Source organism: Dermacentor albipictus, chromosome 5 (genome assembly GCF_038994185.2).
Source record: "Dermacentor albipictus isolate Rhodes 1998 colony chromosome 5, USDA_Dalb.pri_finalv2, whole genome shotgun sequence".
NCBI lineage: Eukaryota > Metazoa > Arthropoda > Arachnida > Ixodida > Ixodidae > Dermacentor > Dermacentor albipictus.
Window position 1 is genome coordinate 50,196,924 of NC_091825.1, and position 18,085 is coordinate 50,215,008.

The window sequence follows — 18,085 nt, forward strand, 5'->3', positions numbered from 1 at the left end:
GTACTGCGCTTGAAACGAGCGACTAGTAGTAATCCCGGAGCAGGCGATGTCTGCCAAGGCCGCCACAGTTCACCCACTCGCACATGGTGTGAGTGCATGCGTAAGTGACCTTGGGAGGAAAGCTCCCAATTTGGGCATGCAAGCTGTCACAGTTTCTTTCACTATCTGCATGCTTTCCATCTCTAAACTTCCGCTTTGCACTGGCAGCGCTGGCTTCTCAGACTGTGCACGCTTTCCACGTTGCAACAAAGCCGAGCACTTTCCATCCGTGCTTATTCTGGGATGGAGCAGAAATATGTCGTACCAAACTGCAGCAATGGCTATGCCTCCTGCAAGGAAACGGTAATTACATTCAAAGTTCCGAGTGACCTGGTACGGTTGGAACTGTGGGCTTGTGCAATTCCAAGGAAGGATCGAGAGCTGACGTCCCGTGACTATGTGTGCGAGAAGCACTTCTCAGAGAGCAAAGCAGAAATGCGGAGGTATTAGGGCGAGCTTGGTGGCGAAGTCCTTCTAGACAAACCTAAATGGTCTGTCCTGTTACCAGATGCTGTGCCATCAATATTTCCACACTGTGCCAGCTACTTGTGTTCTATTCGTAAAAAGAGAAAGCCAACTGGATCCATCGTAAAGTGCGCAAAGCATGCCAAGACGGAGACTTCGGTTATCGAAGATATGAATATGCACACTGCTCGGGTGAGAAAAATGAGACGGTGTGTTTTAAAAAACATACTTTATAGATCTGGCGTTCTAAAGTACATCACGCAGGTAACTGCTCTGTAAGTGACGCATTTCTTTAGTTAATTTTTCAAGGCATTTGGAGCCGGCAAAGAGGCACAAAGAAACACACCCATTCGTGGCTAAAGCGCTAGTGGTGAATTGCCACCGAACAACCTTGAACTGGCGAGCCTCTTCTGAGAGTGCGCTGCACCCCAGGGCGGCATCTACGCCATGTAACCGAATGCAGCTTGATGTCAGCTATCAGCCAATAGCAGCCGTCTAAGGGAATGACAAAATAAAGTGTCTGATGAAATAAAGTGCCCAGAAGAGAGTGAGGAAAGAGCCTTCTGTTGAAAAATGAGCATTTGAAAGAAAGGTGACTTCACAATCTCCTTGTGAGCTCCACACACAGTGTACGACAGCAAAACTTGGGTGAGATATTCACAGCAGCGTATGCTGCCTGCAGACTAAGTTATTTCACCAAGCCCAAGGGGTGGTTTAGGGCCCCTTTAAGTGGAACGCCAAATCAGTATGCCAGCACTGATTACAGCTCAGTTATAGTACACGAAGGTCTGCAAAATATCATTTTCATCCATAGGATTTCTGTTGAATAGATTCGAGTGCTTTGCTTCCTCAGAAAGTAATGAATTAGTGACATTCTGTTGTACTGAACACTAATGAGATTCTCAGATTAATAGTGGGCCGTGTACTGCGGTAATCATTTATTTATTTCATAGAAAGTTTTGCTTTACTATTTTTCTCAACATACAAAAGGGCCGTCACAACTTTACAACAGACAAAAGGAGCGTGCATCATGTGACTCAATCATCGCGCCGTTTCGTTGCCAGGTTTGGCGTGATTTGCCACCTGCCAGATTCTGAAATCTTGCAGGGCCATGAGAAGTTTGCATGACACCCACCTCGCCCTCCTTCTTTGTTCATCTGCCATCCACACCAATTCATGCAACCGGGTCATGACACTTTCGCGTGCATCGTGTCGATCCAAAGCGAGTGAGTCTCATGACCGATTGCTTGAAAGCTAACTAGAAATGGGATGAATAAGAATCACATCGATGGAATTACAAAGGCATCTAATGACAATGTCGTGACCCCAATGAGTTTTCGATAAGTTACAACGCTACTATAGTGATGACAGCATGAGGACGATGAGATGACGACAGTATGACGACAACCAAACGAAGTAAGAATGACAACAACCAAACGACCATGATGGCAGGACAACGATGGCACAATAAGGGGTGCATGACAGCGTGACAACACAATGATGACGATGGCATGACGACGGCATAATCACGATTGAATAATGGCCGCATGACTAAGATGTAATAACGAACAAGGACTGACGACAGTGGGATGACGAAGCTGAAGTGATGATAAGGGTGAAGCATCAGCGGGATGACGTTGGCATGACGACAACGGTAAGACAATGACTGTAGGACGACGCTGTAGCGACGATGGCAAGGCACCAGCATGAGGACAATGGAACAACGACGAGTGCATGATGACAATGGCGTGATGATTGTATCACGAAGCATGTATGATGATGATGGCTTGACAACATGACGAGGTGGATGACATAGCCAAAGTGAGAATGATGCCATGACCACGACAGCATGATGAGATGCTCTGACACAGGGTTAGTCGATTAATTTTTGTTATTCGATTAGCGATTGATCATTTATCATTTTAGACTGTAATCGATTAATCTCTTTCAATGCAGGGTTTTTCATCAATTGATTAAACCATTGAGGGTCAATGGTGTAAATATACGGTGCCGCGAACAAGTCCAAAATGGTCGGTGCCGTATATTTACAGCGCCACCTGTACGTTTAAAAAGCGCGCCTATTTTCTAACTTTTCCTTTTCTGGCATGTGCTGCCATTATGTGGGAATACAGGGAATTTCTTTCTTGTGCCTCCCTCCCTCAGTTTTCGTTGCATGGTTTGTCTTAGAGCTAGTTTGCTTCGGTGTGTCTATAAACTACCGCTCGCGCGTTGGTGTGCGCCCGGGCGGGCGGCGGTTTGGGTTTTGTTCCACGGGCAGTTTCAGCTTCTTGCACTCGCAAAATTGATGGCTATCTCATTACTAATCGCTCTAAGGGCGACCGCCTGTTTCTCGCTCATTTAGTGCTCACAGCGGTGCGCATAGGAAGGATGCTGCCATGCATGCATTTCGCTTTTTCTTTTCTTTTTTGGAGACGTGCGACAACTAATTGCCTCTGGTGTGCAATAAGATGAAGATTAGCAGAAGTTTGTCACATGTTTTGCTTTTAAACGAGCACACAACCACACAGTTTTCTTGAGTGTGCTCACCTACGCAGTTCGATTACATTATGGACGTAAATAATAGTGTAAGATCAGGAACATTTGAGAGTTGCAAAATATTCTCGCGTGCACATTTCCTAAGCCTTGTACTATGTGTATAACAATGCATCAAATTTTCGATTCTTATAAGTTTATTTCCTTTTTTTGTTGTAATTAATGAATAAACAGTACATATGTACCAACACAAGATATCTTTTTCTCACTTTACGTTCACGCTAGAAAAATTACAGGAATTTTTTTTCGAAATACGTCCCTCAGAAGAATTGGAACCTGCAATAAGAAAAATCGACCCTCAAAGGGTTAATCGAAATTGTCCAACGTTAAGGAACTCCAGATGGTGAAAATTATTCGAGTCCCCCACTACGATACGCCCGAGTCACAATGAGATCGTGGTTTTCACACGGAACACTCCAGAATTTAATTTTTTTTCTTTGTAATTTTAGCCGGGCGCATTAGAAAAGGCTGAAACACAGTTATCTGCTTTTGTAGGACCTTGTTTTTATGGTTGAGAGGTGGAACCAAGCTAGAAATACAAGTGTATAAAGTTTGGTAAAGACTAATCTTTAATTTGTTCTGTTCACTTCACTAGTGGCTTTTGAAGATATAAACAATATGTGTTATAAAATGGCACTTTGAGCAACATTAAACAAGATAAATGGCACTAGTGTATCCCTGTACAGTAAAGTTAAACAAGAAATAAGAAAAATGGCAAAAGTGAAAGGTGAAGTCTAATTATAGTACGCAAAATATTGCAATATGCAAAGGGGAAAAGAAAATTACTGCTTAGTGTTTAGGATTTTAAGTCACATGCTCTTTTCTATAGAGCGAGGAAAGTCAGTTGGCTGGGATGTCTGGGTGAAAGCGACACCTTCTTTTAATGGCCACACAACCAGCATGCGAGAATAGATGCTCAGAAGCTATAGATTTGCTGAAATTGACATGGAACCCCATCGCTAGGTCAAATACAGTAGAACTTCATTCATACGTTTTGGAAAAAAACATACTAACCAGGAAAACATGCCATCCGAAGTAACTAAAAAAATTTGATAGACTCAACTATTGAGATCTACGTAATGCGAAGCGTCATGCGGATTGTTGTGGCACAAGACACCAACCTGTGTCGAGCTGGTGGCACTCCGAAGGCCTGAGGCATGTTTTGTTGTTCTCCTATTGCATGGTGCTTTAAGAGGGCTACGAGAAACCAAAATGAAATCGAGCTGGTGGGCGACGCGGGATGCCAATGAGGCAAAAAGTGATGCCCACATTTTGCCACGTGCAGCATAGAACAGCGGCATGTTTGGATTGTTGCCTAGTAAAAGCGTGCACTATGCTGCCAATGGCACTACGCACCACTGCTGTAAAACAGATAGGTGGAGATGCTTATACGAATAGGCTTGGCGGCGATAGCTGTGGCGGCGTGCGACGACCCAGGTGGAAATTTGCTGGTATTGGAATAAGAAAGTGAGCGCGCTGTCAATTTCATGCGAGACGCTGGGCGGCTATATAGTGTTCTCTACTGTGCGCACCTCGCGCCCTTTCTTGTCCACATGGGATCTAGCGCCGGAGAACATATACGATCGCAGTCGGCAGCGAGGAATGGCAGCGCGTTTCGATTATCGCCTATTAAAAGCGTATACTACGCTTCTGACGGCACCATGCGCAGTGAAACAAATAGGCGAAGATGTTTATCGCAATAGGATTGACGGTGATAGCTGTGAATGCTGTGTGCGACGACCCTTGAGAAGATTTGCTGGTACCGAAATGAGAAAATGAGTGTGCGCCGGCGTTTTCACGTGAGACAGATGGACGAGTATTGCGGTGAAGCTATCGCAGTGGGCAGCTATATACTGTTCTTGATTGCGCTGGGCATTTCACATTTTCTTGTTGACATGGAATCTAGCGGCCAGAAAACGTGTCATAAGATCGCAGTTTAGTGATTTACAAACTGCGATTTATAAACACTGGCGCAGAAAAATAGTGTTTTCCGGGAACGTATGAACTGGTAAAAAATGAGCATAACTCTATAGGTCATTTTTTATGTTCTCGATCGCGAACGTTGGCACTGGGGAACGTATGAGGGTGTCTACCAAGTTGACATTTCCAACTTCCCTGAGTTTTCCAGGTTTTCCCTGAGTGCCCTTGCACAATTCTCTGAGTGATGCAGGACTAGTTTTATGTCAAAGCGAGCTGAAACCATATCGCCCAATGCGGTCATTCTCTAGTAAGCATATTAAAAAAATAAAAAAATAAACTACTTAATCCAATTTGAATACTAAGGAGTAGTGTTCATGTTATTCAAAAAGAAAATAGAAGGGTGGGGTTAGTAAAATGCACAGCAAATAAGATATCTTCGAAAAAAATTGCAAACTGAGTCGGACATTCTCAAATGCGAATAAAAAAGGAGATGCATACAAAAGCAAATATTTTCGAATATGATCTATTTCTATGAACTGATGGCAAACTCAGTGGTATGAGGCCCGAACTTAGTCACGACTGAGATTCTCTCTCAACAGCTCATAAGTCAACCTCATATGTCCTGACATACTCTCAGCCCATGCACGACGTCTCACTGTTATGTTTCACTGCTTTAAAGAGTTAATTTTTGTTGGCATTAGGGACACTTGCATCTCGGCATCAGCCATCACTTTGTTTTTTGAGCTCAAGCTCCTTCAACATGGCAGCAGCATGCTTCCTTTCCCGTTCATTCCTCAATGCGCAAGTCCTTTCTGTCCAAATTCCCGTCCAAATTATCGGGAATCCGGAAAGTCGGTCGTTGACTGTACACTACAACACCTCCAGCCGCCGACAGGACGTCAAAGACGATTCATTACAATTTCTGCCTGTTGCTCGATCCAGAATTACGACTTCCGACCCTTGCAATAAAATTACAGCTAATTTTCCCTGATAGAGACAAATTCCCTGAGCTTTCCCTAAGTTTTTCCAGACTACTCAAAATCCCGGAGAATTCCCGGTTTTCCCGGTTGGTAGACACCCTGGTATGTAACAGGGAACATATTAACGAGGTTCTACTATGCTCTAAAAACAATGCGAATGCTGTGCCACGTCTTTAGTGGACTGGGAGTGACGCGACGATCAACGACCGGGCAGCTACAGCTGCACAGTCAGTGCTCAGGCTCCGCCATTCTAGTATGATGTGAAGATACACACGCAACTCCTGTCAAACTGTCGAAAACAATCAAACATGTATAATCGGTTAAGTTGATTAAATGAAAGGTGGGCATTGATGAAGATTAATCGTATTGCGGGATCAATTTAATTCATCGATATTACCAACCCTAGCCTGACAGTGACTGACGATGGCGACAGGACAAGGGCACCATAATCACGATTGAATGACAATAGTATAATTATAATACAATGCCAAATAAATACTGACGTCCATGGAACGACAAAGGTATGACCTTACTGAAGTGATGACAACGATAAAACGACAGCGTGACTGCGAAGACATGACGACGGCATGATCAAAGCCATTTTGACAACTGGGTCAGAGTAGAAGGCCTGATGACGACAGCATGATGAGGATTGAACGAGCATGCCAGCATCATCATTGTGGTGGGACAACGAATGCATGACAACTGTTTGACAACTGTTTGACAACGATGGCGGCATGACAAGTGTCGATGACAAAGCTGGAATAACGGTGATGCAACGACCACGACGGCATCACAACCAGGAGACCATATCTACTAGCCCAAGCTATTAGCAAACTTAGGCTACTGGGTTGGGGTAGACAGTGTGACAATGACGGCATGATGAAAGTAAGATCATGAGGATGGAATGACGACAATAAAACTACCATAACGGAATCACAACGAGGAGCATATCCCTGCAGCCAAGCAGGTAAACAACTTGAGCCACTGGGTTGGCGTAAGAGGCTACATTAGAAAGATGGATAGGGTCAAAACAACTGAAGTAGACAAAGAATGCTATTTACATTAAGAAATAAAAAAGACTGAGGTGCATCTATGAACAACAAACAAAAAAAGATTGATGTGCGTCTAAAAATGTCGCTGGGAACGACAGGCCGTCGTTACGTGTATTTCAAAGCTAGCGGCTGTGAACAACTTTGTTGCCATACCGTGCACTTACTTTCGTTTGCGAGGTGGTCTGTCGGCTTTCCGAGCGTCATGCGGATGCTGCGGATAGATCTGTATCTTCAGCACCAAATTGTAACTCTAGTCGCCTAAATCCTATGAAGCACCGCCGATTAGGCCTAGGCAGTGTGGCTGTGATGAAAATTTACTAGAGGTCGATGTGGTAAAGGGCCGCAAGCTGTCGAAGTATGCAGGTGTCTCATCACGTGATTGGTCCTGAGATCACGCAGGCGGGTTAGACTGACGGCGGTTGAAAAAGTATGAAGTTCATCACTGCGTATCCAACACGATCTGCGTGCCTATTGGCGGCCAATGGCCCGATCTTCACACTTGATGAAATATGCACTGTTTTTGTTGCTGTTCTATTTGTCTGCGTCGCATTACCATTTCGATCGGTTGTGTTGACCCAGACAAACCTTGTACTGACAGAGGCGAACCTGGCTGACACGGCGCCTTTCTGCAAATAGCGGTGTGCGAACGCTGTGTGTGCTGACATTTATTTGGCTGACGTCAGGGAGTGTCCACAGCGACAAAGTCATCTGGTGCATCAGTTGGGATGGCCCATCAGCGGCACACTCAGCACTCCTTTTGCACCAAAAGCAAAGTGATACGCTCGCTTGGGCGGCATCGAGCACGAAGGGTTCTGCGGCACCCACAACATGTGGTACTGCGTGGGTCTCTTCACTGAATATAGATATTCCATTCGTGAACTGAATTATTTGAATCTTTGCTATTCAATACAATTCGGTGATACAGTTAAAGCTCAATATAACAAACTTCAATATAACGAAGTACAGTTGAATCTCGATAATTCGAACTCGAAGGGGCCCGTAAATTTGTTCAAATTAAGGAAACTTCGAATTAACAGAAGGACTCGTTTTTGAAGTATTCGTGCACTATAGCACGATGTACAATTTGTGCGAGTCATGAAGTATCATGGCAAGCAAGCAAACAGTGAGCAAGTACCACAAAATTGCCCGCTTCGGCCAATGCTTGCTTCCCAATAACAGCAGAATCCCAATAACAGCAGAAAAGGAAACTTCAAGGAGCGGGCTAAGCTGGCGGCAAGCTAGCGGGGCATATGGTGCCGGTGCCGGTGCAGAGACCATCGAAGATGAGGGAGTTTAGAGGGAGTACAAATGTCTGCTTGCAAACGCGCCTCTCAAATCGCACGCGGCATGACAAGAGTAACCGTGGCAGAGGAGCTGCATCACGTTCCATGTAAAGTCCAAGTGCTATAAGATCCTATCGCGGCCTGCACACTTTGTTCTTTAGGTGCGAGTGGAAGTGTGTGTGTGGGTGAGAGAAGATGGTGGCTTCACGAGTGCCGCCTTCCTGCACAATCAAGTGCACGCAAAGGGGCAGAGTGGGGGTAAGCTGGCATGCGTCTTTGCCGTGGCTGTGCATGGCTGTAAGCGCGGCTAAGCGCATGCACAGCCGCGCACCCTGCTTTAGAGGTAATCTGCAGCGTGCGCAAAGGGTGGGTGGGCGTGTTCAAGACGGCATGGCACAATGTAAGCTGTCTTCCCGCGCTTTTAGTATTGGAGATTGCGTAATCTCGAGTTTTGGTGACCCATTGGAGCAAGAGGCAGATGATGCATTTGCTCCCCACTGCCGGCGCTTTTCATGATAGCGTCGTCCCAGTGCAGATGACACTATCAACTATGAGGGCAGAGTGCACGCGAAAGCGTGGCTGGCTTCGCTTAGTTTGTGCCACTGATGTGAAGAGACTATTGACATGGCACAAAACTGTATCATTCGTCCCTGACTCCCAAATTCATCAAAATAAATTTTTTTCTCATTCAAATTTGTTATTTTTTTATTGCCCTATAATTCAGAAATTTCAATGGCCCTTTTTCTTGTAAGTAAAATTGATTGGCAACTGTACTTATCTGCATAAAAGGTAGGATTTCAATACAACAAAATTTCGATATAATGAGGCAAATTGCCAATTTTACCTACTTTGTTAATTGAGGTTTAACTGTATTCTATATTTGCATTCCCCTAGAATTCTGTCAATTCTGTTACACTACATTCTGGTAAGATGGACAGATTCTTTGGTCCTTTACAGTTAGTCCTAATGGGCACCCACCTGCTGTATCACTTGAGGGGGGGGGGGGGGAGGTATTTACCTGAAGCTACAATAGTCTTCACAGTTCACCAAAAGGCAAACAGTGATCCTTATCTTAGGTGGGCTCTACATTTTGTACTAAAGAGGTGGCTTACTCCATTTCTTTTTTTTTTCAAAGAGCTGACAGATGGAGTACAGAGGCTGTCATGAACCTGAGCAGATTACACTCACTCCAGATCTTACTCCTATGGCGCGAGGGAAAGGACAACAAAGGTCAGCGCTGAACTCTTGCATTTGCACATGTCCTGCAGAACAAAGAGATTGGGTACTTCCTTCCTGGCCTCCACAATGTTCTGATGTGTCTTACGCAACCCCGAAACCCATAATCAACCAATGGTCACTGTGCTAATCAACAAAAGTCTAACTCCCGCATTCAACCTGAATGCGTTACTGGCTGCGTCAACACTACTCCATTTTTCAGCATGTCACTGCTGTTTCAGCGAAAGCGGAAGACAACAAACAAGAACATGCATGGCTGTGCACTCCACCTGCATTTGCTCATCGATGGAGTGCATCTGGGCCTGTTCGGCCTGCTTCAAGTTCTCCAGCTCCTTCTCGTCGTCCTCGACTGTCTTCTTCCACTTGCGCACGTTCTCGCCCGTGTCCTTGGAGCGCTCGTATTCAAGCCGGTTGACAATGCGGCTCTTCTGGTTCTCAAACTCAAGTCGCTTGCGGTCACGCTCCTGGGTGGCGCGCAGCTCTCGCTCTTCATACTGCCGAATGTTGTCGACACCAATGCTGGCGCAGAAGTCAGCGAACACGCGGTCCTCAATGCCGTTCTGTGCCTCCTTGAGCTCGTCCACCTGCAGAGCAGAGAGAACGGCCCCATCACTTTTGAAGCAACCATAGTTTCTAAAATGTTATGGAGTGGCACGTGATGTAGTTGTCACTACGGGGCACCTAGCAGTGGCAGCCAAGTTGATATTGAAACTCTTGAATACAAGCGATGGGATTCAGGTAAAAAAAAAAGAAGAGTCAAATTCTGCTATTTCACACTGTCATAACAATACTGACGCTTAGGCTCAAAATTCAGGCAAAGGATGCTTAGCTTTTCCTTTACTAATAATTAACCTTTTTCTATCGTATGAAAACAGAATTTTGAAAGGATACCTTATCAAACAAAACTGATTTAATGTTGCCTCTTGGCATACCTTTCAAACATGATGGATACATTGTATGACACTTTGTATTAGACCTGTGCTAATCTCCTAGAAGAAAATTATACGAGATAGATTCTGTTTATGCAGGCAGTGCCACTACTATGTGGCCATGTGGTTGGTTCCCTAATTTCTTTTTTTTTTCCCCAACAGTAAGGATGGGTGTAATTTTTTCCAAGTCCACTGAGAAGAAAAATATTTAGGCGTTTTATGATGTTGTCTGGCTTTAAGGATGCAGAGGATGTAAGAAACATGCTAAAAACATTTTGGGCAAATAGCACTAATAAGCAGTTGAAGAGGACAACTTAGTCGATGCCATGAGACGAGACGTGCAACTGACGGTAGCTTGATTTATGTGTGCTGTCTAGTGGTGCTAGGGCCAAAGGGCACCACACAAACCTGCATTACCCGTGATGATGACATAATAGATGACAAAAATAGGTAATGATTGAGCATTGCGAAATGCCCAATATCTGTTGACTGCACTTTCATTCACAAAAAGTATGCAAGGTAGTACTAGCTGCTGTAAATATTACAGCAAAAAACTTCCACCAGGTGGCTTGGCTACAAATTATCTGTCATATGTGATTACCTTTTAGAAACCCAATCAAAGCTTTCTATAAGAATACTGCAGTGTGTAGATACAGGAGGACTGGCTTTCTATAAGCAGGCGAAGCTAGAAAATGGGATAAAGTTATGAGATTAGGCTATCTGTGGATGTAGAGTAGCTGCAGATGCAGAAAAAACAAGAGACGTTTAAAAATTCAACTTAATTTTGGAGTTTAATGTGCCAAAGTTGCACACTGGGTTATGAAGGCCATCTTGGTGGAGGTCTCCAGATTAATTTTCACAGCCCCGTGTTCTTCAATGTGCATTTAATTTTAAGCATAGAAGTGTTTTTGCATTCTACCCCCATCGGTCGTACTCAGTCGCAGAATGCTGTAGCAAATAAACCACAGCAGTGAGTGAAGAGAATTTTTTCGGAGAGGCACCTATACGAGGGTGGGGGGTGGGAGGGGTGACTTATGAGGCAGGCTGTGGTGACAATGATAAAAAAAACAATGGTCCGTCTGCTGGCTGCCCAGCAGCCAATCACCGACCTGCGATTCCTTGGTCCGCATCTCCTCCTCCAGCTTCTTCAGGAGTGGCTCTTGTCGGCTCAGCTCCTGCTCGAGGCGTGCAATCTCCCGTTCCAGGTTGGCCATGCTCTTGTTGCGGATGTTGTCACGGTCCGTCACGGAGTAGCGCACACGGGTCTCCAGGCCCCGAATCTGCGACTGCAGCGTCGTCAGGTCCGACTCCTTGCGGGTGCGCTTCATCATCTCCTTCAGCTCCTCCGTCAGTTTCTCCTTGCGCGCCTTGAGCGTGTGGAAAGCCTTGTCGTCCCATCGGCGTGCCCGCTTGGCCAAGTCTGTGCTACCGCCCGAGATGAAGCCATTCTTCTGATAGTATGTTCCGTCCAGCGCAACTGCGTCGTACCTGGAAGCCACACTGTTATTTGTGTAGGCCGCGCAGAAGAGACAAAAATCCATGTTAGCAAGAACACCCTCTCGCTCGGCTGCTTGCCAAAGCCCACACAGTCAATGCTTTTTTAAAGTGATGCTTTCTTTGCCTCTTCCCCGCACTTGGTAGGTGCTGCCTTGCCAAGCACATAACTTAGGCAGGTACGTGTCACTGGGCACGAATAGACAAACATTGCATTGCGTTTGCGTCATTAGTATAAAATTTTTGTATACTTAACTAAATGTGCAACCATTTTGTGCAAATATTTCCATTATCAGCACTATGATTCAATAATGTTGCTTTGACATTTTCAAGAACAAAGAAAGCTTCACTTCACAGCGGTTCCTATGTAAGTATAGGATCCACCAGTTCCCACGTAAGTGTGGGATCGAACGAACTATAATTTGGAAAAAAATTTTAAGGTAAGCAAAGAAACCTAAGAGTGATACTAAGATGAACACTACATTACACTAAACTAACATACTATTAATTCAAAACACTCCTTGCATTTCCTCGACTGAGAAAGAAAGCTTACTACTGAAAGAAATGCACACATTTCAAGTGGCATCACCACCTGCCTTAAGTTTTTACATTTATCCTGATATGCCAAGCCTCTTCCCATGATACAAACTCGTTCACTTTCATTATTTTCTGCATTTCAATTTTAACCACAGCTAAATACTCCTATGCTTTCCTTAGCTTCATTGCCTGTCGGCTTTATATGTGTGCAAAAGGTGAATATAAAAATACTTATGTCACACAGACAAAAATGAACACACTTATAGCACTCATCAATGCTTCAGGACTAAAACAGAACAATTCAACCTTAAAGGGAAGCTGAAAGGTTTTCCAGAAAAAAATAAGTGAAGAGCTGTACGTAATGGTTTTCAACCCTCTGAATTCGAAGATCGCATCAAAATTGAATGAAAGAAAGCGCAAACCGATTTTATTTAGACAAAAAGTGCAGCAGCAGACTCGGGGCACAGCTCGCGCACCTCGTTTCCGCCTGTGATTGCTCGGGTGTCTCGTGACGTCAACATTGGTGTTCGCCCGGACCAACCGATGCGGCTTCACATGAAGCACAGTGGAAGGTGGTTTGCGCTATTGTTTGGCTGAGACGGTAGTGGTAAATTTCGAGAGCTTGCGTTTCTCTGAGGAGTTCGGCTTTGCTCCCTACATGCATATGCCGGCTCCCTACAGGAGCCGGCCTCTCAAAGAAGCAAAAGATGCTGGTAGCAGGCAGTGCTTTCGACGTGAACGAAAGCAAAGTGTTAGCATCTGCTCGTGTTAGAAATGTTCTTTGGTCATCATGTTTTTTGCAAAGCTGTATTCAGCGATCCAGTGAGGTCGTTTCGGGTCAAACAACTGTACTGTTATGTTCCTGCATGCCTCCTCGTGGAACGTAAGCAGGGATGCGATTGTCGGTAGTTGTGCGCTGCTCCAAAGCCGTCGGCAATCAACACAGACGGTTTACATGCGGGAAAAGTTTTCCGGCTCTTGTAGCACGTGTAGTGACCTTCATCAGCGCGCCATCCGCACACTGCTCGTAACCGGAGCCGTAAAGGTGGCAAATTCTGTCGGCTACGTCAGACGGTCAGTTTCTCCCTGTGCACGAGAGAAGTTCCTCCCTGTCCGCCCGCATCCGTCCCGTCTTTGTGTGTTCATTGCCCCAACCTTATCGCGCTGCGTTTAGAAAGCCTGCTAGCAGCAAGTCGTACTCTCACTCATTCAGGCATTATTGATAAACTCTGATAGTAGTCGTCGTCACGGAAGCGGTTAGAGCACAGCACTGTTGTTCTTGAGCGCCTGAAATTCTTTCGATTCACAGCAGTCTCCCACTTAGCTGAAAGCTTCTCGTCTTGCGGGAAGTAATGGAACATCGGAAAATCGTCGCGGCCGCTGTTGTTCGTGCAACCGTAGGCTGCACAGAACGCTGGCATGATCGGGCCACCACTTCAATCGATGCTGCGCACATCAACTACAACTCTACATACACACAAACAAAGGAATGCACGGTAGAGCGAAGCAGGGTCGAGCGAAGCAGAGAAACAAGCACGGTCAGGCATGGTCGCACAGGCTGCGAAGGAACGGAACACCAGTGCCGATGTCACTACGCTGCGGTTTCCGGTCTCCGCTCGCATTGTCAGCATCAGCAGCAGCGCGCGGCACTCGACGGGGGGCGGAGCGACAGTGCAATTTTAATCGGCGATTATGTCGCTCCTAAGTGAAAAATCCCCCCCCAAATTTTACCTGCATGGTTTATAAGGTTCCCGCATCCATATACGAGCGTCTTATTGAATTCGACAGACTCTTCAGCTTCCCTTTAATTACATGCAAAATGGTGAGTGACAGCACTGAAAATTTAAAGCTGAGAAAACATTGCTCAGTATTATTTGACAAAATCATTGCAAGAAATCCTTAGAGAGGCTAAAACCTGTGAGGACAGCAGTCCCTTTATTAGTGAGGTCACATTTCTTTTAAATGTTCATGCAATCCTTAGCATTTTTTTAGCAGTATCATGCAGCTTGTCAGCTGTTTTCAAATGCCTTACAATCTTATCTGTAGCCAACAATCACACACGAGCGTGACTGTCACAATCGCAGGATTGTATGCATGTAGGTTGGTCATGTTGTGTCAAGATGAGCATTGTTCACTTTCATGGGTAGGTAGCCTTATCTTTGCATCCCAGGCTTTGATTTATCTACCACAACCGGTGACAGAAACTTACCTGCCTTTGCACCCGTCATATCGCAAAACAATACACAATAGCTTTGCAGCTGAAAGAAAAGTAAACATATCTTCTTATGTTGAGCAAATCATGCCCCGATTACAATCAGGAAGCAGCTAGGACGGAGTAACTAAAGAAATACAAGATAACCAGGCAGATCTTGAAACATCAGCCTCGGAAACACTCAAAATGCGCAGCTCAGTACCGTCGAAATGCTTGCAAAACAAGCGCGACAATGATTCAAACTTGCGCAACTAATAGCATTCCACACATGCCATGTGATTTCAGTAACGGATCATGACACTTTTTGCAATAACGTTTTTGGCTTTTATTTTTGCATGAAGAAATATGGTGCTGTGTGGTACTGAGGCTATTTTATGCTCAGATCTCTCCAGTTTACGGTGATACCAAGATGGTGCCGCTACGTGAACAGAAAGCCATGTAATCGGTGGTGCAATGCCACCTCCCAACACCGGATTTGCTAACACTTTTTGATGACAGCACACCAAGGAAGTGCTGTTTTCACAATTTCTACAGCATATTTTATTATACACCTGACTTCCACAATTTCAATCATGACGAGTGCAGCAAAATGGATCGAATTGTTCGGGGGTCGAATTAAACAAGATGCAGAAGAAACACCAAGACACACCGCTGCTTAATTTGGCAGTATTTTTCTGATTCTAACATGCCCCCGAATCAAGCGCACGGCAACTTCCTAGGCGCCGAAAGTAGAAAACTAGTGTAAAAATGAACTTAAAGCTTCTAAACAAAGTAGAAATCTAGTGTGCACCGGATTTTATTTTACAGCAAGAAAAACGGGCAAAGGTCTAATGTGTGTTGCATAACAGCAGCCGGTTTCCTAAGGTCAGCTTCGCCACAATACATAAGTGTCATGCAGTAAAGCATACAAACGCCAGGAGGGCAGTTGGCACTGTGTCAAACTGCCCCATGGGGGCAAATTTCAACCAAATTTTCTTGGAAAAGAAACGTGTGTGTTAGAACAGAGCAGATATCAAAATCAGACGTGAGCTTGAGTTATTGCTTGAAAATCTTCCTTGAGCAGGCAAAAAGTGAGCATTTCTGACGGGAGATCGACGTGTTCAACATATTCAACGTCCCGTAAGATCCGTCGAGACAGACGCACTAAAGGGGTCGTCATCAGGGTCACTGTAAGAGTGAGGTGCATGGTTGCTGGCTGGTCAAGTTTGGATTATCCAGCGAAGGCAAATTTTAAGATGTATAGAACAAAAGTTTGGGCCCATAGAGATGCATGGACGCCAGCCGGGGGACCTTTAGGCGGGATTGAACTAACTGAAAAATCACACTAGCTGGAGTTCAGTTAACAGAAGTCTACTGTAACATTTCATAAAGAGATAAAAGAAGGTCCAAGGATTGTAAAAAAAAATTAATAAATTGGAAAGTAAAAAAATGTTGACCAAGTTGGCCATTTCAATTGTTGCGTCCCCACAGTGAAACGTGGCTACTGTCACGAAGCATAGTCTGTGTCCTTCAATTACAGCAGAAATCGTTCATACTTTTGAAAAAGACGCTGTAAAACAGGTAGGTGAAGATACCTATCACATAGGTTTGGCCGCGATAGCTATGAATGCGCCGTGCGATGAACCAGGCGGAGATTTGCTGGTACCGGCATAAGAAACTGTGCATGCGATTGTTTTCATGTGAGATAGGCGGCTATATACTGTTCTCGATCGCATGCACCTCACGCTTTTTCTTGTTCACATGGGCTCTAGCGGCCAGAAAACGTATCATGAGATCGCAGTTTGGTGATGTACTGAAAGTTGGTGCCGAAAAATCGAGTTTTCCTAAAACGTATGAATTGCTAAAAAATTAACATAACTCTACTGGGTCACTTTTTGTGCTCTCGATTGCGAACGTTGGCGCTGAGAAAACGTACGTAACGGCAACATATAAACGAGATTGTACTGTATATGCACAACTTAATTATACCCGCACGCATGCGCTGTCTTCAGTCACAGTACGAGTGCCTAAACATCTAATAACTCTACTGGCAGCCAAGCAGAGCTATTTAAGACATTTCCGAGGCAATTTGGGGCCTCCTTCACTGTTAAAAACTTCCCCAGCTGTTAGGTTTCTCTCCTGCCGTCCCTTGCAGAACACACCAACAGGGTTCTACAGCAACACTAATATTTACCAGCCTACGAGTTCAGCATAGGCAGCCAATGCTTACCTCTTGTTATCTCCGAGGTCATAGGCCACACGACTAGCATCATCAGCTGTCTCGCAGACCAAGGCATTATTGGTGGCGTACAGCACAGCCCGTTTAATGGCTGGAGGGTCGTATTGCAGCACATCGTACAGCAGCTTCACATTCTTGGGATTCGTGATGGATCTGCAGTGGCAACACCAGTAAAAGCCATTTACAGTAAAACATTGTTAATTTGGCCCTCATTAATTTGGGCAATTGGATAATTGGCACTCGTCCTTTGGCCCTGGCAGATATACGTATTATTTGATGCAATTAAATTCTCATTCATTTGAAAGTATTTGGCCGCACATTGGTTAAGGGCAACTCTCAGAGCTCGGCGAGTGATGGAGCTCCGCAAAATAAGAAAAATGATGTCAGCGTCCATCGAAACTAAGTGGCAGAATCCACATCGCCATAGCCATCAGCGAAAATTGTACATGAATGAGAGTAACACCAGAAAGCTTCGTACCCATTTGTGCCTTATAAAGCCTTTATTCTTGCGTTTACCGCCGCATATAGAACCATGCTGGCCGCATGCCTTCGTGACTGCATAGTTGCCATACATGGTCACGTTGATATTGGCCATGGTTTCATCCGTGGCGGTTGCAGCAAACAGTAGTTTCGTTTTGATAAGCTTTCGAGGTTTAAGAGCACCAGCTACATCGTGATGGACCGTGAGCACTAATCAGCCATGAGATGATGAGAATTACAGCTTGTGCACTGCTTTTGTACAAAATAGATCTAGATGTACAAAATAGATCTAGGATTGGCTCATTCACTCAGTAAATAAAAGCGTGCTGATGTAGTAAGCATTTGCACATTGTTTTCTTGATACCCTCAATAATTCAGCATTCGGTTAATTTAGACATTTCTTCAATTTGTGAAATCCGACTTAACGAGGTTTTACTGAACCTCGCTTATAGTCACTGACCAATTTTAAAAAACAAATTTTCTTTGTTCCCTCACCCACTTTGTATACAAGGCTGCTTGGCCAAGTAAACTCGGTCGAACATTGAGCGTAATCAAAGGCGGTGACTTATTGGGCCAATCCTGATACCAGTGGATGACATGTGCTCTTACAAGGACTTTATAGTAGTCTCTAATGCGGGTCGATTCCGGATACAATGCAATGTCACAGCTTTTGTGGGTCTCAAA

General features: G+C 44.8%; 1 protein-coding gene across 2 annotated transcripts in view; it reads right to left on the reverse strand.

The window, feature by feature from the left end:
* SMC1 (structural maintenance of chromosomes 1) overlaps positions 1-18,085 on the reverse strand; it is a 71,850-nt gene that overhangs the window by 23,227 nt on the left and 30,538 nt on the right. The window contains exons 8-10 of one of the 2 annotated variants that reach the window (XM_065428483.2): positions 16,913-17,074; positions 11,570-11,948; positions 9,801-10,115 (exon numbers count right to left, since the gene is read on the reverse strand). In XM_065428483.2, the coding sequence (XP_065284555.1) occupies positions 9,801-10,115; positions 11,570-11,948; positions 16,913-17,074 (856 nt within the window). Of the gene's footprint in view, positions 1-9,800; positions 10,116-11,569; positions 11,961-16,912; positions 17,075-18,085 lie in introns of both variants that reach the window. The other variant, XM_065428482.2, reaches the window with a different exon arrangement.